Source organism: Haliotis cracherodii, unplaced genomic scaffold, assembly GCF_022045235.1.
Source record: "Haliotis cracherodii isolate W230 unplaced genomic scaffold, xgHalCrac1.p SCAF_1, whole genome shotgun sequence".
Lineage (NCBI taxonomy): Eukaryota > Metazoa > Mollusca > Gastropoda > Lepetellida > Haliotidae > Haliotis > Haliotis cracherodii.
This window is the reverse complement of record NW_027266264.1, coordinates 2,697,975-2,723,513: the sequence shown is the minus strand read 5'-3', so window position 1 is coordinate 2,723,513 and position 25,539 is coordinate 2,697,975. Positions and strand designations below refer to the sequence as shown.

Below are 25,539 nucleotides of genomic sequence, written 5' to 3'. Positions count from 1 at the left end.
GAGGCTGAGATTCTCTATATAAAAATGTAAAAAAAACTCGCAAAAAAATCATAGACGAGGCCTTTGATTTTTTGTTGCGAGTTTTTAATTTTTTTATTGTTATAATTAGTTACATGGTCCTGTGGATGCCGTCCTTATGATTTTATGATGTCAATAAATAATCTATTGCTGTCACGAAATTAATTCTTGATATCTCAAATTATATTTTATGATATGAAAGAACAATTATTGACAGCGTAAAATATTTATTGATTGAGAAAACAAAATCGATTTAAAGATATTTCTAACAAATTTCAATATTTGTTTTGTGTGTTTACTTTCAATTCATGATCATTGATACTAACATAGGGAGAAATTAACCCGTGGGCACACCATTTGAGAATATACAGGTCCCCAGCAAATTCTTACAACCCCCCAACGCTCATGCTTTCTCATGTTTATCAAATATTATCAAAGTGTATCAATTCAGTGTCTGGGTCAGATTTAAACGAAGGCCAATCAGACACAGCACAATTTGGGGTCATGCCGCACTACGTGCTTATCTCAAGTCACGTGATCGCACATGCACCCAGGCTGTCGATCAGTCAAGATGTCTGCTGTAGTTCAGCGTCTGTTGAAAGCCCGAACTGTGTTCAACGCTCTGAAACAACACAGAGCATGCATGTCAGCGGCACCAGACCCCATCAGACAACCGGATATTAAATATGCTAAGGTAAGCTGACATTTGAAATCACATCTGTTGTGTAGTTAAAGTAATTGCGCTCGGTAACTTCACGCAACCCCCATTGCTTTTGGTGCAGCTGTGAGTTAACCATGTAAACAGTTTGTTTCCTCATACTTTTTCAGACGGGAAAAATTACTTGCGCAATGAAATTATTCTGAGATTATTACCAGTTTTTAGTGAGTGATGTGTTTTACAGTTGTTTTGGTAATTAACGAGAAAATTACAAATGTTTCTTACGCGTCCGGAACGACTCGGGGATATATTTAGCAGGGAATAGACATGGGAAGTCGATATTTCACTGTGACCTAGTTATGCTATGTTTAATCAGGGAGATAATAGATACATAAAACCAGGTAACGTTACTAGAAAGTAAATAATTTGGTTTTTGTTTGGCTTGCACTGGGCCTAAACCCACGTTTGGTTCCGCAGAGACCATACAGATTCCTCTGATATTAAATAAGTCTTATAGGGTGCCGAAAGTATAGGGTGCCTTTATAACAGAAAAATGTTGTGTCATCGGTTGTACAATCGTTGCATGCACTAATGCATTTTCAAGTTGAAGGCTGCAATCGTACACATGGTAAACATGTTTACAAGTCGTTTAGCTCTGTTCAGCTTGGGTCGTAGGTACCGTACAACCTTGAATAAAAGCTGGTCATTTGTTAATTCAGGGAGTTCTTTTGAGTTATTTTTTTAGAGTCAGTCTTTTCTTAGCATGCTAAGTCAGTCCAAAGAATGTGTTCTTTTGCAATTTCAGATTTGTTTGTTTGTTGTTTAACTAAGACCGCCATCGTTTAGCTGGAATATTGCTGAGTTTGGCGTTGAACAAGAAACAAACAAAACAAAAAGTTTAAGTCACTACAAAATTAAAAGTACTTGTAGCAATCTAGATGTGGGAAAGAAAACAACATAGAACTCTACTGAGAGAATTTCTACTGTAATGCTGCACTTTCATTGCCTTGTGAGTAAAGCATTATGATGTAAAACAACAACAGTTCAGCAGGACCCGTGAATATCCGGGGTAGAATAGGTCGTCAGAGGTGACTATAACAAGATCACGGGGTCTGACTCGCTTACTTGGTTAAAGCATGTCATTGTATCCCAATTGTGTGGATCGATGCTCATGATGTCAATCACTGCATGGATTGTCTGGTTCAGCCTTGATTATTTACAGACCGCCGTCATATAGCTGGAATATCGCTGAGTGCGACATTAAACAACAAACAAGATAAAATGTTTGAGCAGATACAGCCATACGTAGTTTTAACGCTGATGTCAGTGTTTGTTTAATTCAGATCAAAACTGTAACAATGGATTCAATATTTTCTCTAGCCAAAGAGTTCACATTATATTTTGTCATGGTAGAATGGAGATAAATATTTTGTATTTTTAGTGTACAGCGATGTTACTTGTAGATCAATCTACTAAGTTTAATGTTTGAACCCTCACGCTCTGTGTTTAATTCTAAATTCAGTTTAGCGCAGTTGAATATAATTATTAACCTAGCTCTACATTGGAAAACAGTGTGTTTATCTCCTAATTCTTCCATGAATTTGGAAATTACTCAATTCTGATTGGTCAATCATAACTCTCAATTCAAAATAACCACCTGATTGAAACAACTTCTTTGATGACTTATTACTGGGGAAGCTAATATTTTTAGAAAAGTACTTCTAATTCCATCCTTGTTGGTAGACTGTGCATTCAGTTCCAAATGGAATTTAGTACAGTTAAATTTGAGGTACACTGAATACAGTGATACACATGATTTACAATTACACATCTCTTTCCAGCTGTTCATTAACAATGAGTTTGTGGATGCGGCCAGTGGGAGAACCTTCCAGACCATCAACCCAGCCACAGGAGAGGCCATTTGTGACGTTGCTGAGGGGGACAAGGTGAGACTGCCTTATGATTTGGCAACACCTCAGCTGTTAAATTAAGCATTGTTCTTGCTCCAGTTGGATTTTATTTTCTATTTGGAGATCTTTATGCGTTTAAAAAAGTCCAGTGTCCCCGCTGGCTTCCATTTGAAATTGCCAATCTGAGTGGACTGGCAACTAAAACTATTACGGTAATTTTTTTGCCAGTTCACAGGGACTGACAGTCACATGAATTACCGGTCCAAGCCAATTTTACCAGTAAAAAACTGGTAATTACCAGTAAGTGGGAACAGTGATAAGATAACTTTACTTGTGTGTCTAAATGTCGGTCTAATCATTGACATGCATTCAGTGTAAGATATGATGGCAGGTTCTTGTGGTTTTTTCTGCTGTAGAATCTGAATGGAGTATCCCTCTGTAACTGTTCTTCATTTTTTCCGGTGACTCGACACTGTGCATTTGAATGACTCCAATTTGTCAACTACTTGCACAGGGGTAAATGTCAGAGACCGGCATCACTTCGGGCTTTCCTCTCACATTAATATGACATGCCGTGATATTTATGACTGCAATACTGTTTCTTGTCAGTCATCCCATTGGACAGTCCATGTTGGCAAAAAGTCGGGCTGACATAATTGGTTGTCCTTGAATTTTTGTTTAGTGGTAGTGAGAACTTAGACTGATTTTTATGAGATTGTATAAAAATAGGTGCCTCAAAATGTTTAATGAAACCTTGTATCCAGTTAATTTTGCTACAAGACCACTGGACCTAAATCGGCTATATCTGATTTCCCCATGTATTGTGGTTGAACAGCAGAGTGGTATGGATAAGAGGAAACAAATATACTTAATACCTCAGTTGTTGGTCCTCAGGTGACCTCATTTTGCCCTAAGTGTGACCTTATTGTGTTGGTTTATACAGATAGTATGTGTCAAGGTGAAATATTTGTTAAGTCATGGACTGCCTCCATGATCTAGTGGTAGAGTGTCTGCCTGGAGAGCGGAAGGTCTGGGGATCGATCCCGAACTGCATCATACTAACAGACGTGAAACTTGTTGTTACCCTGTCTGGCGCTCGGCAGGACTGGTCGGCTATCTCAGATGGCTAGCACTATAAAATTGAGATCAGTCTACGCTCACACGCAGCAATGTTCCACCTGAATGACAGCGGTCTATAAATAATCAAGTGATTTACATCATGAGCATCGATCCATATAATTGGGATACAAGGACATGGATCAATCAAGTCAACGAGACTGACCACCTGATCCCGGTAGTCGTCCCTTATGACAAGCATAGTCGCCTTTTACGGCAAGCATGGCTTGCTGAAGACCTATTCTTCACGAGTCTCACCTGTTATGTCATGCCCTCAGTGAATGCTAAGCAGGGACAAACCCAAGGCCACCACTATGATAAAGCAGTAACCTGAGCTGGACTAATATGCTAATGGGCACTGACTGCAGGGTTTTACACCGCACACAAATGTTGAGATTGGACATTCAAAAAGAATATGCTGCGTCTGAGGGAATCACAGTGATATCCATTGTACCTACAGCATCAAGAGCAGTTATATGGTTCTGTCATTTCATCCATCAATCATGACCACTGTCCACATGATCATGGATTCATTCTAGGCTGTGAAGTCCTTTTCAAAACTTACAGTACATGACAGTATTTAATTACTTTACAGAACCCTCATATTGCCAGCAGAAACCATAGCATAGAGGGACGGACCTCCCCATCAGTTTCTCTTTAGCCATCAGTGCTATGGTCTGGCATGTAACTGATACACCCTTTTTATTGTTGTTTGTTTATTTCATTGTTGTCTAAATACACAAATTCAGAAGTACCTTAGTCATATTTACACTAACATCATGGTGTTTAGGCCCAGATCAAGCAAGAGAAGCCAAAGAAAATTTCAGGACTGATGAGAGGAAAACATTTGTATGAAAGCATGCAAAAATTAAAAGTTATGGTGTAATTATTTTTAAAAAAAGCTCAGATTTAGTCGCATTTCTGGAGCCAAATTTAGAAATTTCGTGACAATGATGTCTGCAGCGAAAATGTAATATTGCTGAGTGAACTGACTATGCTTGTCATAATAGGCAACTAACTGGATCGGTTGAGACTTGATGACTATGCTGACTGCCTTATTGTGACCCAATGGTTTGTCTGGTCCAGACTGGATTATAGGCCGACCACTATGATGAGGCTGTGTAATGTTCTCTTACTCCACAAATTAGTCTAGATTCTGTTTGAAGACTGCGTACATACAACCACACTTTCTTGAACACAGGCTGATGTGGATAGAGCAGTAAATGCAGCAAGGGAGGCGTTTCGTCTCGGTTCCCCCTGGCGACGACTGGATGCTTCAGAAAGAGGGCGCTTGTTGAACCGTCTTGCCGATCTCATCGAGAGAGATGCTGGATACATCGCGGTTGGTGACATACCTACTTGATCATTTACACTGGGACTTATAAACTTGAAGTCGTTATAGCCATCAGAGATAAATCAAGTCTGTATTTCGATATATATGACCATATTGCTTTGAGGTACAAAGGGTTGCATCATTATCAAACAATATGTTATTAATGAAGGTTTCTGCTTAGTAATTAGTAAAACTAAGAATTTAACTTTTTAGAGATAATGTGTTAATGATGTCATCGTAGGAGATTTGATGTTGGTTTTTGGAAGTTTTATTATGTCCGCCTGTCTTGGCAGTCCCTGGAGACGCTCGACAACGGAAAGCCGTACCAAGTGGCCTTTGCAGCTGACATTCAGCTTGTACAGAAGTGCTACAGGTAGGATTCATTTTATAAGCTGAGCCAAACACATTGTTGACCGCCTCCATGGTCACACACACACACAGACATGCATGCATGTTGCTATATAAAAGCAATAATCTTGGACGCAACGTTAAACCCCATTTTAGCACACCTCACCAAACACATTGTCGTGATTATGAATAGGGAAGGTGGGCAGAAAGGCAGGCAGAATTCTTTGGAGTTAATTATGCAAACCCTTCAGGGGACTAGGTTAAGATTATAATATGTATCTTCAGGTAGTGTTTGGTTTATCACAAACAGTGTGTACTTAATTGAACATAAGTTTGGCACCTTAAGTTAGGTGAATTTGGTTTTCAAAACAGCTTTACATTTTGGGCTTGTATATCTATATGCCAGCATCAGAAAACAAAACCGTTTGTCCAAGCACCCTGTCTAGAATAACATATAGTCTATGGAATCTTATATTCCACAATACACTTCTCTCCTCTGAACCAATACTGTTTCTGCTGCTGATGAGGAGTAGAGCTAGCTAGAGCTGGCTAGAGCTGGCTAGACTTGCATATCGAGATTAGTTTTGTTTTCATGAAATAAATATATTCCCCAGTCATGGTGCTCCTGACTAACTTCTTGACTAGTATGCAAGCAGGGTTAGAAATTGGCACTAGTCCTATAGTCCTTGCCAAACTGCCCAATGGTAAAGGTATCATAAGGACTAGTAGAAAATTGCCATTTTTAAGGGTTTTGCTATATGTTATCAACTTATCATTATAAGGACTAGTGGACGAAAACTGTTAGTTTCTCACGCTGGCAAGTAATCTTTATGAGCATATTTTCTTGAAATGCAGTTGTGCAGGAGGGAGTGTGTGACATACTAGCCGACATTGAAATTTGACGTAGTTTTCAAAACAAAAACATTACCCTGAACATGTTAACACTAGGAAGAGAATGTGGGCATATCACAGCAGGTCACCCTAACTCGGTGTAAGTTACAGCAACACTGACAACACCTTAATTAGTTGTCAGGGAATGAATACCTGAATTGCCACGATCAAAACTGGGTCATGGTCATCATTTGTAAATAGTCGCTTTTTTCCATTATGTGATCACGTGTCACAAAGGTAAAACATATTGATATGATTCTTATTTCACACAAAACAATATACATTACACATAAAAACAGATGAAGTGTTCGATTTACTTTTATTTATTGGAAAATTCGATATTTATAGATGCAAATTTCAAAATACAAAACCTATTTTCATGGTTATAAAAAGGAAGCTTTTTCACAATACAAATTGAAAAAGATATTGCTTTCAAGACAGATAATCAGCAGAAGTTCTATGAAGCTTGGGTGCTGCGTCATAAACTTTTCGAAAATGAGGAGCAACTTTCATTTTAAGTTTGGTTTTATAGTTAAGACTGTGTACTTTCCAGCACTGCCATATAATATATATAGCTTTAATATTTTATGCATGCATACTTGATATACCGTATTCGACATAATAAGCGCCCAGGGCGCTCTCAAAATTAGAAATATGGAGCTCTTATTAGAATATTATCTAAAGATCGTAAATTTCGTGGTTTTTCATGCGGACAGCCTGAAATGTTTTTATATGACAGATATATTTTTCCAGAATTTAATTTCACATAATTAAGGATGCATATAACACATGTATTATGCAAGAATAAATATGTCTTGTGTACATTGATCAATCAGAAGGGGTGCTAACTGGGATTGTTCACTAGGCAATATATTAGCAAATATCGCAATGGGCGCTTATTAGAGCGGGGCGCTCATTACGTCGAATACGGTATGCAGTATATTTGTATTACTAGCGTGAATGTGTGAGTGAGAAGTATGTGACTGAGGATGTACTGATAAGTTGTGATATATATTTGCACAGGCTTTCTGGCACCCTGGGCGGAAGCCCATGGTCTGTAACAGGTACTTCTTTATGTAGACAATAAAAGAAAAAAACATTCAAAAACAACAACAACAAAAAATACACATTACATCATTTAAGTAATGATTACAGGTGCGGGAAATACTATTACAATTGTCAGTCTCCTTGTCTAGTAAAATGTTTTTGCAAAAGTTTTAGTTTCATTAATGTTTGAACTAAGTTTGTTCTTTCCCACTCCATCTCGGACATCGTTGTGTGTTGTTTTATTTAGCAGTCAAGTGCCCAGGGTGCTTAGTGGCAAGTATGGTAAATGTTTCAGATTTGAAGGTTTTGTAGAGTATTTAATTTGTAACAACAACGTGATCATAGGGGTATGGAATATTCAGTAACAGCCCCGTATCTGAAAACACATAAAGCTTTTCTATTGATGTAAGTACATCTCTGTAAGATAAATCATACTGAAATCTGTCATGGCTGACTTCATTCAGTAACTGTAGGCATGGCCGTTGTCTGTGGAGGGTTCACCCATGGAGCGAGGCTATTGACAGGCGTTTGTGGGATGGCTAACCCCTTTCATACTGTTATCTCCATTATTCACCTATTGAGCCCATAACAACATAGGTTGTCTCATGGTCAGTCTCCTGACAAAACATACTGTGACAGGTCAATGCAGCGCTTCATGTGTCACTCATCAATTTGTCATACCCCTTGATATTGAACATACCCTGACATAAACTAGGTCGCCAGTACCCACGGGGCATCAACTAGGTCCCCAGTACCCACGGGGCATAAACTAGCTCGCCAGCACCCACGGGGCATAAACTAGGTCCCTAGTACCCCGGGGCATAAGCTGGACCCCAAGTCCCCACAGGGCATAAACTAGGTCGCCAGCAGCACTTCAGCATAAACAAGGTTACCCAGAACCCCTGTGGCATAAACTAGGTTGCCAGTACCCACGGGGCATAAACTAGGTCCCCAGTACCCCGGGGCATAAACTGGACCCCAAGTCCCCACGGGGCATAAACTAGGTCCCCAGTACCCCCGGGCATAAACTAGGTCACCAGTACCCCTGGGGCATCAACTAGGTCGCCAGTACCCCTGGGGCATCCACTAGGTCAGCAGTACCCCTGGGGCATCAACTAGGTCGCCAGTACCCCTGGGGCATCCACTAGGTCAGCAGTACCCCTGGGGCATCAACTAGGTCGCCAGTCCCTCCTGGGCATCAACTTGGTCCTTAGTTGTGAGTACCCCACTGTGTGCAGTTTAACACTTGGCATGATTGAAGACATGGGAACTACCTATTACACAAATATCACGACATCAATGTAATGTTGTCCGTTGTATAACGATGCCTTTGTCGCAGGTACTATGCAGGATGGGCCAACAAGTACCACGGGAAAACTATTCCTATTGGTGAGTATATATGCAGGGGGATTGTTAACAAGATTTACAAAATTATTTTTATTAATGGCATGTGACGGTAACAGTGTGTGAAACTCAGAGCCTTAAGGGCCAGCGCATTTAAAAAAACTGTAGACTCAGTGAAAAAAACTGTAGGTCCAAACATATTAGCTGAAGCAGGGAGACGAACTCTTGCAGTATTAATAAAAAAAACACAACCAGTCAACCAAAAGCTTTTACTCCTATCACACCAAGTTCAAGGAGACTCAGCGGTGATAGATGAAGCCTACATTTATCAGGAAATTATCAGCTTGTAAAACATCTTTGCGACTACATGTCATGCACATTTTAAAAGGTCTAATCCTAATGTTGATGAATATGAAAGTTATGTTTCTCACATTACTTAAAACATGCTTAATAAATATTTGCTTAAATAAACTACAGGCCGTAAGGGCCTGCTGGAATTTAAAACTATCAGCCCGAGAACAAATCTTTCAGCCTCGGGCCTATTTCAAACACTGGATGGTAAAATGAAATAACTCATGGTTGTGCAGTAATCCAGGCCTTTATTTCCTTGGTAAAGTGGGCAGTCGGGGAGCCGAGTAGTTAAAGCGTTTATTTGTTGCGCCGAAGACCCAGGTTCGATTCCGGACATGGGTACGATGTGTGAAGCCCATTTCTGGTGTCCCCCGCTGTCATATTGGTGGAATATTGCTAAACATGCTAAAAGCAGCGTTAACCCATACTCACTCACTCACCTTGGTAAAGTAGGTTACTGTGATTGACATATGGTTGTTTGATTGCCAGATGGTGATTTCTTCACCTACACCCGACATGAGCCTGTTGGAGTTTGTGGGCAGATCATTCCGGTGAGTAGCAGCCAGAACCTGGCCTTATCTATCTGGGTTGTTCCACATATATTAATCAGCAGGTTTTCACTCCCTTGCCCTACCTTTTCCTCATCCCTTCACAAGTGGTTGTATCATGGCCTCATGATGCATACTTCAAACATGTTAGGCTTTTTTTACACGACAATGATGATATTGGACGCAGAAGAAGAATATACTGTGTCCCATGGGGCTCGCAAGAATATACATTGTGACTACAGCGCATCAAGAGCAGTTTTGGATGTCTGTCATTTCATTCAGCAATCATGACCACTGTCCACATGATCATTAATTCATTCCAGGTTTTGAAGTAATTATCACAACTTTCAGTACACCTCATCATATCATTGCTTTACAGAATCCTCATATTGCCAGCAAGGACCCATAAAATAAATTACTTGGGTCCCCTTGACCCCTACTTTTGTAAGTCAAGGTAAAGCCCTGTTAAATATATATATATTGACATATCATGGGTGGCTGTTGAATTGGAACTTCTCGCTGTTGCTAAGGCTAATTACATTGGGTGACTGTTGGATGTCTGTTGAAGTGGAACTTCCCGCTGTTGCTAAGGCTGATTACATTGGGTGACTGTTGGATGTCTGTTGAAGTGGTTCTTCCCGCTGTTGCTAAGGCTAATTACATTGGGTGTCTGTTGAAGTGGAACTTCCCACTGTTGCTAAGGCTAATTACATCGGGTGACTGTTGGGTGTCTGTTGCAGTGGAACTTCCCGCTGTTGATGCAGGCCTGGAAGCTAGGCCCGGCACTGGCGATGGGCAACGTTGTGGTGATGAAGACAGCTGAGCAGACCCCTCTATCAGCACTGTATGTGGCTCAGCTGGCTAAAGAGGTAGGGATGCTCATTCACAGGCTCTTTTTCAACTTTCAAGATCTGTGAACATATTTTCAAAACCCCATGTCAATGAAACTACACATGATTTAAATAAGTGTATTGGTACATTTGATCAACTCACTATCAAGAGTTGCATCCCTTTGTCATGACAGCATCCTATGGTCAATGGTTTGAATCCCAGGTTTTCCCTGATTATGATTTCTGGTTTGTCAGCACCACAACTGTGCTTGTGGATTTCATCAACATGTCTAAGACATGCATCACTTGTGCTTTCCTCTCGTATGAATAAAATACTGTTCAAATGTGACTGTTTCGGCCTGTGAAGATGCGGGGTAAAATAAGTCTTCAGCAACCCATGCTTGGGCGACGGCTTGTCGTAAGAAGCGACTAACGAGATCGGGTGTTGAGGCTTACTGACTAGGTTGATGCATGTCATCACACCCCAATTGCGTGGATTGATGCTCATGTTGTCAATCACTGGATTCTCTGGTCAAGACACGGTTACTTACAGACCGCCGTCATATGGCTGGAATATTGCTGAGTGTGGCGTTAAACAACAAACAAACAAACTCATTCAATCAGTGCAGTGTTCTGTAGATTGTATTCTGCTTGTGTTAATGGCGATGAACTCTGCGAGGTGTTCAAGGTACAAAGGTGCCCAGTCACGTGACAAGACTGGGGTCGGCTGGTCGGGCTTTGTATTGACTATTGCATGGCATTGTACTCCGATGATCGATGCTTATGCTTTCAGTGATTGGTTTGCCTGGTCATGAGTAGATTATTACTGGCCAAATTGAGGTGGTTGCTGCATAAAACAACATTCATTCATTTATTAATGAGGATCACAAAATGTCAACACAAATGAACACACATGTTCAACAGTGTCATTATATGTCAACATGTATTCTTGTATCGTGTAGGCGGGCTTCCCTCCGGGGGTGATCAACATTGTCTCTGGGTTTGGTCCGACTGCGGGAGCAGCCATTGCAGAGCACATGGATGTTGACAAAGTTGCCTTCACTGGGTCTACAGAGGTGAGCAGATGGAAATGGCGTAACTATGGCAACATTTTCTGAGGATTGTAATGATTCTGTAATCATGATGCATCAACTTACACAGTGTGTATGAAGGAGAAACCCTTGAAGATCGGGGGTAGAATAGGTCTTCAGCAACCCATGCTTGCTGTAAAAGGTGACTATGCTTGTTGTAAGAGGCAACTAACAGGATTGGGTGGTCAGGCTCCCTGACTTGGTTGATGCATGTCATCGTGTCCCAATTGCGTGCATTGATGCTCATAATATCAATCACTGGATTGTCTGGTCCAGACTCGATTATTTACAGACCGCCGTCATATAGCTGGAATATTGCTGAGTGTGGTTTTAAACAACAAACAGAAAATAGTGAAAGAGAAGACACTTTGTGATGTCAAATATTTCCTGTGTTGGTGAATGACAGGATAAGATTTACAGTTTACACTATATTTCCCCCTGAACAACTTCTAGACTTAATCTTTGTAAGTGGCCCATACTAAGCTCTCAGCGGCACACAACACTGCTTGTTTTTCGTGTGTATATTTTCAGGGTACACACAGAGTTGTGTAGAAGGGGTGCATATTATACCTGCCCGTGTTGAGTTTTGATGTCTTACCCAAAGTGAACATATTACTGCTGGCGTGTTAACGCTGGGATTGGTGTGTCAACAAACTCATTGTGAATGGTTTTAATAAATGTACCCCCTTTGTCAATTTCCTAAGCACCCAGGATACTTGTTGTTGCGAATATGGAACACACAAATAGGAATGAAATAAATGTAAACCCAAATAACATGATTTCAAATGGGTTTCGTGCTTCTCAAAGGTTCTGAACTAAATGCCCAGATTTATTGAGTATAGATTTGTTAAGGATAGATTTGTCAAGGATGAATTTGTCAAGGATAGATTTGTCAAGGATAGATTTGTCAAGGATAGTTTTGTCAAGGATAGGCTTGTCAAGGATAGACTTGTCAAGGATAGATTTGACAAGGATAGACTTGTTAAGGATAGATTTGTCAAGGATAGATTTGTCAAGGATAGTTTTGATGTTTGTTTCTTGTGTCTAGCACCGGTGAATGTTTAACAAAGTTGTAATTGTGGTATTACACTGTTGTATATCAGTATTTACATTACCTCAAGAATGAAAGAAGATTTTGATTACCTTTAAGAAAATGTACAACTTTAAGGATAACAACTTCTGGTTTATTGCATATTTCTTACTTGGTTATCAAGCTATTACTTATATTGATTACTGTTCTTTAATCCTGTAGATAACCTTTCCACAATAAACATGCTAAACAAACACGTTGGCAGCAAAGATCATCGACAATAACAAAAAGCACTCTAGTTGTGTGTGGTTATGTTGTGTCTGCCCAAACTGGGTCAAGGATGTGTTGAACAAAAGTATCCAATGGCATTGAGCCCAAAATCAAGTACTGAATTACTTAATTGCACCAGAATTGGGGGGGGGGATTCAGTGGTTCGTGTTATATGTTGAGATGCATTACAGGAATGTGGCTGTGGCTTGGTCATACATAGTTGTTGGCTTGTACAGCACTGCAGTGGAAAGTTGAAACTTGAAACACCTTCAACATAGTCTTCTAGGACTTACTCTAGCAGGAACCATCTTCTGTCATTGATGCCTCAAAATTACAATGAAGAGGTTTTTTAGTTTTAAGAGACAATTTGAAAATAAAAACTTGAAAAGCTTAGGTTTCAATCTAAGAGTTGGCGATTGTTTTGTCACAGCTGATTAACAAGAAAAATAATAGGTTGAACTAGGTGTATTAGTAGTTCACAACTAGATTTAAGTATGATGATTGAGTTTTTGTTGTTGTTTTTGTTTATGTGTTAGGTTGTCCTCTTGTTTAGAAGTCAGGGTGTCCTCTTGTTTAGAAGTCAAGGTGTGCTCTTGTTTATGTGTTAGGTTGTCCTCTTGTTTATGAGTCAGGGTGTCCTCTTGTTCATGAGTCAGGGTGTCCTCTTGTTTATAAGTCAGGGTGTCCTTTTTCATGAGCTAGGGGCATCAGAGCGCTGGACACACCTGCATTCAAATGTAAAACATATTTAGATTTTCCAAAGTTAATTCAAAGGTTCATTGAGTCGACGTTATCAAGTGTGAGCTGGTCTGCAGATTGCACTAACTCACTGTTGTGTGCAGCAACCACGTTCAGAGTACCACTCTGGTGACACTGACAGCGGGAAAGAACCTTAGTTGTCAGGGAATGGATACATTAGAAGACACTTTGTGATGTCAAATATATCCTGTGTTGGTGAATGACAGGATAAGATTTACAGTTTATACTATATTTCCCCCTGAACAACTTCTAGACTTAATCTTTGTAAGTGGCCCATACTAAGCTCTCAGCGGCACACAACACTGCTTGTTTTTCATGTGTATATTTTCGGGTACACACAGCGCTGTGTAGAAGGGGTGCATATTATACCTGCCCGTGTTGAGTTTTGATGTCTTATCCAAAGTGAACATATTACTGCTGGCGTGTTAACGCTGGAATTGGTGTGTCAACAAACTCATTGTGAATGGTTTTAATAAATGTACCCCCTTTGTCAATTTCCTAAGCACCAAGGATGCTTATTGTTGCGAATATGGAACACACAAATAGGAATGAAATAAATGTAAACCCAAATAGCATGATTTCAAATGGGTTTCGTGCTTCTCAAAGGTTCTGAACTAAATGCCCAGATTTATTGAGTATAGATTTGTTAAGGATAGATTTGTCAAGGATGAATTTGTCAAGGATAGACTTGTCAAGGATAGATTTGTCAAGGATAGTTTTGTCAAGGATAGGCTTGTCAAGGATAGACTTGTCAAGGATAGATTTGACAAGGATAGACTTGTTAAGGATAGACTTGTTAAGGATAGATTTGTCAAGGATAGATTTGTCAAGGATAGGCTTGATAAGGATAGATTTGACAAGGATAGACTTGTTAAGGAAGGAATTTGTCAAGGATAGATTTGACAAGATAGACTTGTTAAGGATAGACTTGTCAAGGATAGACTTGTTAAGGATAGATTTGTCAAGGATAGAATTGTCAAGGATAGTTTTGATGTTTGTTTCTTGTGTCTAGCACCGGTGAATGTTTAACAAAGTTGTAATTGTGGTATTACACTGTTGTATATCAGTATTTACATTACCTCAAGAATGAAAGAAGATTTTGATTACCTTTAAGAAAATGTACAACTTTAAGGATAACAACTTCTGGTTTATTGCATATTTCTTACTTGGTTATCAAGCTATTACTTATATTGATTACTGTTCTTTAATCCTGTAGATAACCTTTCCACAATAAACATGCTAAACAAACACGTTGGCAGCAAAGATCATCGACAATAACAAAAAGCACTCTAGTTGTGTGTGGTTATGTTGTGTCTGCCCAAACTGGGTCAAGGATGTGTTGAACAAAAGTATCCAATGGCATTGAGCCCAAAATCAAGTACTGAATTACTTAATTGCACCAGAATTGGGGGGGGGGATTCAGTGGTTCGTGTTATATGTTGAGATGCATTACAGGAATGTGGCTGTGGCTTGGTCATACATAGTTGTTGGCTTGTACAGCACTGCAGTGGAAAGTTGAAACTTGAAACACCTTCAACATAGTCTTCTAGGACTTACTCTAGCAGGAACCATCTTCTGTCATTGATGCCTCAATATCACAATGAAGAGATTTTTTAGTTTTAAGAGACAATTTGAAAATAAAAACTTGAAAAGCTTAGGTTTCAATCTAAGAGTTGGCGATTGTTTTGTCACAGCTGATTAACAAGAAAAATAATAGGTTGAACTAGGTGTATAAGTAGTTCACAACTAGATTTAAGTATGATGATTGAGTATTTGTTGAATTTGTTCTGTACTAGCGTTCAATCACTTCGGGCTTTCCTCCCACATTAATCTGTCTCCCCTTGATATGGATTATTGTTCAAAGCAGCATTAGACCTCACTCACTCACTCACTCACTCACTCACTCACTCACTTCAAACATTTATAGTAATGCTGTCATTGACACAAGCAATGTAGTCCTTACCTCCATGACAAATTCAGTACAAACCTTCCTATTGAAATACATGGGTGCTTGTTTCGAGTCTGTTTTGTAGTTGTGCAAATGGTAAACATTAAGTTAGGTGTTTTTTGTAAGAATTCATATCCATGCTTTTTAAATCTTTACATTCATCTGATTCACACACTACATGTCTCCCAATGCATCCATGTTGAACATCAATGTGCACTCACAGTACAGAACAGCGAACCTAGTACTGCATGGATCACTGCTCATGTTGTCTGCTGACTTAATGCCATGACTACATAGATCAATGGCCTTTTAATGTTGTTATCTTTGCACCAAAGAACCAGGTGCACAAGGCTGTTAGCTATGTCCCAGATAATGTGGTCTGATATTGGTACTTCAACTGAGTAATCGCCATGTGCATGGCCCACTGTATGGTTGGGATAGGAAGAAATCATCTTCAGCTTTGCATTTTTTTACCTAAAACCCTCAATCCGTAAACTTTCTTATCACAAGCTGGAACAATCATTGATTATTTAGTTGTAGATGTGACCAGTTGAATAACTAGTATCGTAGGCAGTTTGGCAGAGTATAGGGTTTAACAGGGAGTGTATATATATATATATATATATATATATATATATATATATATATATATATATATATATATATATATATGTCATATATTCCCTGAGTTAAATAAGTTAAATATATATAGATAAATATTCACAGCGCTGGCCAATACAAATTATAACAGCTGGGCTATTATTACTATGGCCAACAGCTCGGAGTCATATGCAGGTCAGTGGCTTGAATGGCCGGTTGGCCATTGTGGATGAGGTGCGGGATACTGCAGGCAGACCAGAGAGGTATCGTAGTCGATACGTGGCAGCTGGTCAGTGATTTCACTGGTTAAATTAGAATACTTTCTGTTACTCGGGACTTGACCTTCAACAGTGGCTAGGCAGGTTGGCTCTCTGACGCCTCTGATATGCTGCCTGGCCATGTCTGTCCCATTACCACAATCGTGATTATACAGAATTATTATATCACAAAGTGTTGTGGACCCACAGATGGACTGTGTTTGAAGAAGGACAGATATCCCAAACCTAACAGCCCGGGATACTAGTCTAAATTCACTTTCAACAAAATTAGTAATGTATTTCAGTTTTGTGTATTGGTATAACAGTGATACAGTGTTAGCCAGCTGTTGGTGTCTCCTGTTGAAACCCAACTCACTCTCTCTCACTCACTTAAAGGCTGAGAAACTGATACCACAAGGGGAAGGACACTGCAATAGCAATGTGTAGCTCTGTCCTTTGTCTAGGCTGCATGTGCATGCTCTGTAACCAGTCAGGTGATCTCGTGTTCGATGGTCGTCTATTGTTTATAAGTCAGGTTGTCCTGACTGTCCTCTAGTTTATAAGTCAGGGTGTCCTCTTGTTAATGAGTCAGGGTGTCCTCTTGTTAATGAGTCATGGTGTCCTCTTGTTAATGAGTCATGGTGTCCTCTTGTTAATGAGTCAGGGTGTCCTCTTGTTAATGAGTCAGGGTGTCCTCTTGTTTATGAGTCAGGGTGTCCTCTTGTTCATGAGTCAGGGTGTCCTCTTGTTTATTCGTCATATTCCCATTAACTGTGGCTTCAGTTAAGTAAAGTTTGTTATTGAAATAAAAAAAAAATTCATGTCTCTGATTTAGAAGGGCAAGTTGTAAATTAGGCTGGGCAAGTAGAAAACTTTGGTATTTTAACACGTCATGATCACTGATTAGTTGACCTCAAGCGATGACTCTTAAGACAGTTCTATACATTTTAGAAACTGGCTAATATACCAGACTGCTTAACTTAGGATTCTTTTCTGGGTTTTTATGTATTGCAAAAGCACCAATGAAAAGAACTTGTTTTTAATATATTATTCCTGTACAACCATTGTATAAGATTTAAGTTTTTCCGATTATTGCATTAAAATCTTTTGAGGTATTATAGTGTGTATGTTTTTTAACTGAATCAGTGGTAAAGGAGGGTGGGAATGCTTGTGCAAGAATCATTGTCCGGTGAATATCGTGATGCTTGTCAACAATCTCATGTTATGATTTGTCATCACTCAGTTGACAATCACATCATTAGTGATGAATTCCTCATAGCCTTAATTTGTTATTACTGCTATTGACGCCTTGAAAAGAACTTTAGTGGATAGAGAATGGATATATATATATATCATAAATGCCATACCTTGACTCGCTGCAAGTCATATTTATTGTAGTTTGACTACTATATGTCAACATAAAGTTTTTGATATTGTGAGCATGGGAGCATTGACGGTGATTGGTCAAATTGTTCCATATAACAAAATATCCGTCAATAGCGATCAGCTCTACCAAAGTGCTATGCTTATTAATTTATGTCAAATACATATGGTAAAGCTGAACTAAAATAACATGATATTGGAATAAATTATTCCTGATAAAATCATAGTTTCAGACACTATTATCCTCCTATCATTGTATCAAAATTCTTTAAAGTTATATTTGGGGGGTATTTTTCAACCGAATCACCGGTAGATTCCGAGAAACATGTGTCCAGCTGATTGCTACTTCCGGGTTAGTTTACGAGAAAATACACATGGTAATCTTAATCTCTCCACATAAAACAATGCCTATCAGAACAGGAAATACAATTTAATTGGTAAATCATCATGTCTAGTGTGGTTTTTTTTATCTTAAATTTCAAATTTGTCTTGACCAAGTTTAATTGTTATGATCTGTTCGTTTCCCTGAATTAGCTGAAGGCATACAATGTGATTTATGTTTCTGTGGAAGACATACACGTTTTAATTGCAAATGTAGGGATTGTGTATGTGCTGGTGACGTGCTTCCTTCCGATTCGCCTTATAGACAGGGTATATAAATTAGCATCGATTTTGAAGGCTTGTACATGGGGGTTGCCTAATGTGTGGGGTCGCTTTATAGACGGTGATATACAGTATGTCGATCAACATGGTTGATTTGTCTCTACTGGAGTTTTGGGGATTTGCTATACGTCATAAATTGGGGTCATTTGGGCCCAAGGGGAGTTACCATCAGTCTGCTGTACTTAATAAATTGGGGTCATTTGGGCCCAAGGGGGGAGTTAATGTCAGTTTGCTATCCCGTCAGAACAGTGATTCACATGATTTTATATATAAGTGTATAGAGATGCATTTGGGAGTTTGTTCCCTACATCCATGTTATGTATGAATGTGTTCTGCAGCAACGGTTGACATCACCCTTATCTTCCGCCAGGTTGGGAAACTCATCCCACAGATGGCGGGACGCTCCAACCTGAAGAAGGTGACCCTCGAACTTGGCGGCAAGTCTCCGAACATCATCCTGGCTGATGCTAATAGTGAGTTGTCTCCCTTTGATGTTGAAGAGCACATTTAAATAACATATGCCAAGTTTCAGTAACTAAATGATAGGGGCTCCAGGGGTCAGTTGTCAAAGTGCCAGTATTCCCTGTGCAGAGTTGTGTCCCTTAGTTGATGCCAGATTCACTGTTCCCATGGTGATAAGCCTGCGCTAGAGCTGGAGTGTTGCTGATTGCAGCGTAAACCATTAACTGACTCCTTAATAAGGATTCAGAGTGTGAGTGACATAATCTTGTAGGGCTGGCTATCAATATAGATCATAGAGATCGATCAATTATCAATAGGCGTATATATAGGAGAAGTAACTTTGAGCAAATACACACATATAAAGTCCAGAAGAAATCAACGTATCCCTCATGTCACTGGGTGAGTAGTGTCACATTTATGCATGGATTACTTTGTGGACATTTAAGATTTACAAAAACAGTTGCTTTCCGTCTCTGGCAGTTGATATGATTGACAATAACAAGTCTATTTCAGTACATTTATCCATAACACAATTTTCTTATCGATAATCATAATATTCCTTCCCAACAACATTAATTCCAGTTATCAATCTTTTTTGCCATCCCTATAATCTTACATCTCCCTGTGTTCAGTGGAAGAGGCAGTCGAGCAGGCCCACTTCAGCCTTTTCTTCAATCAGGGTCAGTGCTGCTGTGCAGGGTCAAGGACATTTGTGGAAGAAAAGGTGTACGATGAGTTCGTGGAACGCAGTGTGGAGCGGGCGAAGAACAGAAGTGTTGGCAACCCCTTCGATAATGTGGAACAGGGACCTCAGGTAAACCCCTTCCATAATGTTGAAATAGACCTCAGTTAAACCCCTTCAATAATGTGAAACAAGGACTTCAGTGCTAGCATGTCCTGTATGTTCTATAGGAGTAGAGCCAGTCAGCCCTGCTAGCATGTCCTGTACGTTCTACAGGAGTAGAGCCAGTCAGCCCTGCTAGCATGTCCTGTACGTTCTACAGGAGTAGAGCCAGTCAGCCCTGCTAGCATGTCCTGTACGTTCTACAGGAGTAGAGCCAGTCAGCCCTGCTAGCATGTACTGTACGTTCTACAGGAGTAGAGCCAGTCAGCCCTGGTAGCATGTCCTGTATGTTCTACAGGAGTAGAGCCAGTCAGCCCTGCTAGCATGTCCTGTACTTTCTACAGGAGAAGAACCAGTCAGCCCTGCTAGCATGTCCTGTATGTCCTACAGGAGTAGAGCCAGTCAGCCCTGCTAGCATGTCCTGTATGTCCTACAGGAGTAGAGCCAGTCAGCCCTGCTAGCATGTCCTGTATGTCTGTGACTGTTCCAGGTTGATGAGGAGCAGATGGGGAAGATTCTGAGTCTGATCGACAGCGGAAGGAAGGAGGGAGCCACACTGTGTGCCGGGGGCAACCGGGTCGGAGATCGGGGCTACTTCGTGGAGCCAACCGTCTTCAAGGATGTGAAGGACAACATGAAAATAGCCAGGGAAGAGGTGGGTGTTGTGGGTACATTGTGTGTGGGTGGATGTGTTGGGGAGGGTGGGTGTGTTTGGGAGGGTGGTTGTGTTGGGGAGGGTGGGTGGGTGTGTTGGGGAGGGTGGAGGTGTTGGGGAGGGTGGGTGTGTTGGGGAGGGTGGTTGTGTTGGGGGAGGGTGGTTGTGTTGGGGGAGGGTGGGTGTGTTGGGGGAGGGTGGGTGTGTTGGGGAGGGTGGGTGTGTTTGGATGTGTGGATGTGTTGGGAAGGGTGGGTGTGTTGGGGAGGGTAGGTGTGTTGGGGAGGGTAGGTGTGTTGGGGAGGGTGGGTGGATGTGTTGGGGAGGGTGGGCGTGTTGGGGAGGGTGGGCGTGTTGGGGAGGTCGGGCGTGTTGGGGAGGTCGGGCGTGTTGGGGAGGTCGGGTGTGTTGGGGAGGGTGGGCGTGTTGGGGAGGGTGGGCGTGTTGGGGAGGGTGGGTGTGTTGGGATGTGTGGGCGTGTTGGGGAGGGCGGGTGGATGTGTTAGGGAGGGTGGGTGTGTTGGGGAGGGTGGGTGTGTTGGGATGTGTGGATGTGTTGGGGAGGGCGGGTGGATGTGTTGGGGAGACCCTTACGGTGTGTTGGGGGAACATTTTGATGGAGGGGGGGGGCGCTTTGTCAACGTGTGTTGGGGAGGGTGGGTGTGTTGGGGAGGGTAGGTGTGTTGGGGGTAGTTGCAATGTTAAGTTCTGGTTTGCTTATAGTTTTTCATTTGTCAACATTACTGGCCAGATTGATCAAGTAGGATCCTTTACTTTGATCACATCACATGGTGCATCCTTTAATCTAATATGTGCTCTACCAGTGTATTATGTTCTCATGTTCTTCAATCACAAATGGCTAGTTACAGTGATTCTCCTAACTTGTCAAATACAGTATGTGGTAATGCTATGTTATGTATTCCCCGGTTGCTGCTAGATCTTCGGACCAGTGATGCAGATCCTGAAGTTCAAGAACGTGGATGAGCTGATTGAGCGTGCCAACGACTCGGAGTATGGTCTGGCTGCTGGTGTCATGTCCCAGGACATCGACCGGGTCATGTACATCGCCAACAGTCTGAGAGCTGGAACTGTGTGGTAAGGGCATGGACTGTGAGTGAGTGAGTGAATGAGTGAGTGAGCAAGCGAGCAAGCGGGAACATAGTCCATAGTATTACAACTAAATCATAACAGCCTGTGAATTATTGAGTGTGCCATCTGGACCATTTCTATTCCAAGAACCTACATAGATGAACATGGATGTATAGACACAAGACGAACTTCTCCATGCCATGACAGGACGTTGGTAAATGGGTAAACTCGATGAATTCCCTTTGAATGGAATTCTCCAGTTTAGGACTTCATCCTCTATGATAAGAATTTGAAATTTGAATATCTATGAAATGACAGTATTTGTTGCATGTATTTTCCAGCTTATAGATCTTGTACACCAAAGCCTGGGCCCTGTGCCACGAAGCAGTGGTTGCGCTATGTTTGTTGTAAATCTATGTTAAAGTGTAGGCGTTACAATCATCGTAGTGCAAAGATCTCTTTATGGCACGGGGCCGAGACTGTTTGGTAGGTTTGAATTGAGTGAGTGAGTTGGGTTTAAAAACGCTTTTAACAGTATTCCAGTTATACCACGGCGTGTCAGCTTCGAGGAAAGCCCAAAGTGATGCAGGTCTAAGACGTTTACCAGTTTGGTGAAACCCATGAGCACATTTATGGTGCCGACAGACCTTGAAACATAATCAGGGGGAACCAGGATTCGAACCCACAATCAAAGGTTTCTGGCGTCCCAAAGGGACGCAACTCAGCACAGCGAATCGCGGCGCCTTTGACAACTAAGCCACCCATAGTTTTGAAATCCAAAAAGGTTTCTTGTTTGCTTCTTCAATAATCAGTATGAATACTTGTCCATGTGGGAAGTGTTAGTTCTTCCGGTCTGTTTTCAGTTTATGCCATATTATTTTGTGGTGAACAGGCAAGTTTGCATTCAGGGAAATAAAGAAATAGTACTTTTCCATTACTGTCTAATCTTCATTGTTTTAGGGTCAGTGGAAGCTATTCTTTGTTGGAATTTTCACGTTGTAACAGTAAATCTCATTGTTCACTTAGGGTCAACTGCTTTGACGTGTTTGATGCTGGGGCACCGTTCGGTGGGTACAAGATGTCCGGCAATGGTCGTGAACTCGGGGAATACAGTCTTGAACTCTACACGGAGGTGAAAACAGTAAGTCACAGTTCTGGTGTTGCATTCAACAGTTAATAACACGTTATGGTCAAGAGAAGACTACGCTATCCTATAAACTAGTCCAAGGTACACTCAAACTCACTTGATGTTTTGGGTGTAATTAGCAACAAGGGTGGATCAAGCATTTATGAAAGGGAGGGGCCAAAATTTCAAAATTTCAAAATCCTCTCTGAGATAATTGTACTGCCTACAGCATACTCCATTTGGTTTTCAAAAGAGGGGAGTGGGAGTCCAGACCCTGTGGTTACCCCCCTCTGGATCCACCTATGAATAGACAGTCTGGTCCCAGTTGCCCAAAAACTTAACACCAACTAACCACCAGTTCAAGGAAAGTTAGTGTTAATTTAGGTATCTCATTATGGAAATAGGGTCTGTGGTGGTAGCTCTCCCTACACTACAGTCGTTTATTCACTGCATGGTGAAGGGGGAGTCATTTGGCCATGAACTATTCAATTAATTGAAGTCAGCAAAGTTAGTTTGATAACAATACCCGTTGTTGCTACTGCATGGTCAAGGGGAGATAATTCTGTGGTATTACCAGAGCAATGATTGTCATGTTTGACACTGTTTGTTTGTTCGCTTGATGTTTAACACCGCACTCAGCGCTGTTCCAGCTATATGACGGTGGTATGTCAATAATCAAATCTTGACCAGACAATCCAGTGATTTACATGAGCATTGATCTGCTAAATTGGGATACGATGACATGCATCAACCAGTGAGTCAGCGAGCCTGTCCACCCGATCCTGTTAGTTGCCTCTTATGACAAGCATAGTCGCGTTTTACAGCAAGCATGGGTTGCTGAAGACCTATTCCACCCCGGATCTTCACTGGTCTGACACTGTTTGAATCAGGATTCTATTTATAACAGTCTGCAACTTTAGCCACTTGTCCAAGGACTAGTAAAATTCAGTTAGGTCTTGTAAGGGTAGCTAATAATAGTTGATATTATGACACTACAATGTACTAAAACTGATGCTATATGGGGAAATTGACTTAAAAGAATATGTGAATAGGTATGTTGCGTCAGATGCTTTGTTCGCTTTACCCTCATGTGGATGGTGAAGCTCCATGGTCAAAGGGAGATAATTCTGTCGTCATACAAGGCTCCAGCTGGTGTGTACAACTAGAACAGCCTCAGACCACCACCGACCCGTGCAGATTCCGGGGTAGAATAGGTCTTCAGCAACCCATGCTTGCCGTAAAAGGTGACTCTGTTTGTCGTAAAAGGCGACTCACGATATCGGGTGGTCAGGCTCGCTGACTTGATTGATGCATGTCATTGATCCCAATTGCATGGATCGATGCTCATGATATTAATCACTGGATTGTCTGGTCCAGACTCGATTATTTACAAACCGCCGTCATATAGCAGGAATATTGCTGAGTGCGGCGTTAAACAACAAAGCAACCAATCAGACCACCACCTGTAACGAACCCACATGGAGAGTCTGAGGATGTCCAATAGATGGATATTATCCACAAAAATATATATTTTTATATTTTTAATTTTTTTTTTGCAGCTGCTGCCTTCTGCCTGCAGCTTTGTGTTCATTATTGCTGAGTGTGTCCAGTGTCTGTGATTGTATCCTTGTCTGTTGTAGGTCACCATGAAACTGCTGCAGAAGAACTCCTAAAGGTCTGAGATGAAGCCAAGTACCTCAACTGAACCATTAACATAGCACCATTAACTTGTAGAATGGAGTATGCAGGACATTGTTACAGAGCATCTCACCTTACACCACAGGGGTTCAAGTTGAAATCATTTCACTATCATTACAATATATTTTGTATTGTCATTTAACTGAATATCAAATGCATGGTATTTCTTTTGTGAAAAATATATTTGTTACTGGGTATTTATGTCTGATTTAGCGAAGGCCTGTAGTCTTGATGGTCTTCGTGTTAAAACAGTTTCAGATGTACAGTGGATCTTTGATAACAGTTTTGCTCGTATCGTATCTTGCATTTATGTTACTAATCATGTGATGTCTTCAATATCTTTTTGACACTGGTGAGGATCCAAGGAAGTCCCAGATTTATGATATACATGTATGTTATGTTATACGACACAAGGATAAGACTGTGTCGAGAGAGAGCATTCAGTATTCACATGTCACTGTCCACAGATACCAGACCAGTAACTGATATCATGGTTTGAGAAAATCTAGACATCAAGAAACTTGAAGGGTGAAGTTTGGGGGTGGGGGGGGGGGGGGGGAGGGGGGCGGTTCAGGTTTTTTATTCAGTAATCAGGTACTGGTTTAGTGGACAACAGTGTAATGTGATAGCCTCAGGTAGTGCTACCTTGATTAATGGTTCTATACTTTTTTACCATATTGTTAATAAATGAAACATTGCTGCAATGTGTTCACTGTATATGCAATAAAATCTAATACTTATCTTACAATCATATGTTTGTTCGTTCGTTTGTTTGTTGTGGTGGCATGTGGGCAGTGCACAGGTCACAAGTCAGGTGACGTTATGCAACATCGGTCATAGAGAGTCCTTGGATGGGTTACCATGTTGGACAGCCTGACTCCTGAGAGTGTCTAGGGCTTCGGTCCTGCCCCACACTGAAGCACATCTAGTGTACGTGGGGTCTCCTTAGGCAAGGTTGGTTTGTTTGTTGTTTAACGCTGCTCTCAGCACCTGATCCGTTGGTGCCCTCTTATGAAAAGCATAGTCTCCTCGTATGCCAAAGTCTCACAAGCATGTGTGTCTGAAGACTTATTCTAATCCGGATCTTTCATGATGTTCTACACTGAATCAGTGATAACAATTGCATTTATGTTTGAATATTCTTTGTAACAGCACTTGATGATTAAAACATTTCAGATGACCATATTTGTAAGTACTGATCTTGTGATCTATTTGGCACAATACATCTTAAGGAGTTACAATATGAATGACATTTATACATCAATCCAGT

General features: G+C 40.9%; 1 protein-coding gene across 1 annotated transcript; it reads left to right on the top strand.

Moving 5' to 3' along the window:
- The first annotated feature begins 562 nt into the window (after window positions 1-562).
- LOC139471401 (aldehyde dehydrogenase, mitochondrial-like) lies at window positions 563-24,803 on the top strand. The gene is made up of 14 exons (XM_071253771.1): window positions 563-712; window positions 2,518-2,622; window positions 4,904-5,044; window positions 5,329-5,408; window positions 8,661-8,710; window positions 9,506-9,567; window positions 10,305-10,433; window positions 11,357-11,470; window positions 18,766-18,868; window positions 19,490-19,671; window positions 20,192-20,356; window positions 21,294-21,451; window positions 22,472-22,586; window positions 24,212-24,803. Exons 1-14 carry the CDS (start codon window positions 563-565, stop codon window positions 24,242-24,244), a joined length of 1,587 nt encoding a protein of 528 aa, XP_071109872.1. The 3' UTR covers window positions 24,245-24,803.
- Window positions 24,804-25,539: the final 736 nt, after the last annotated feature.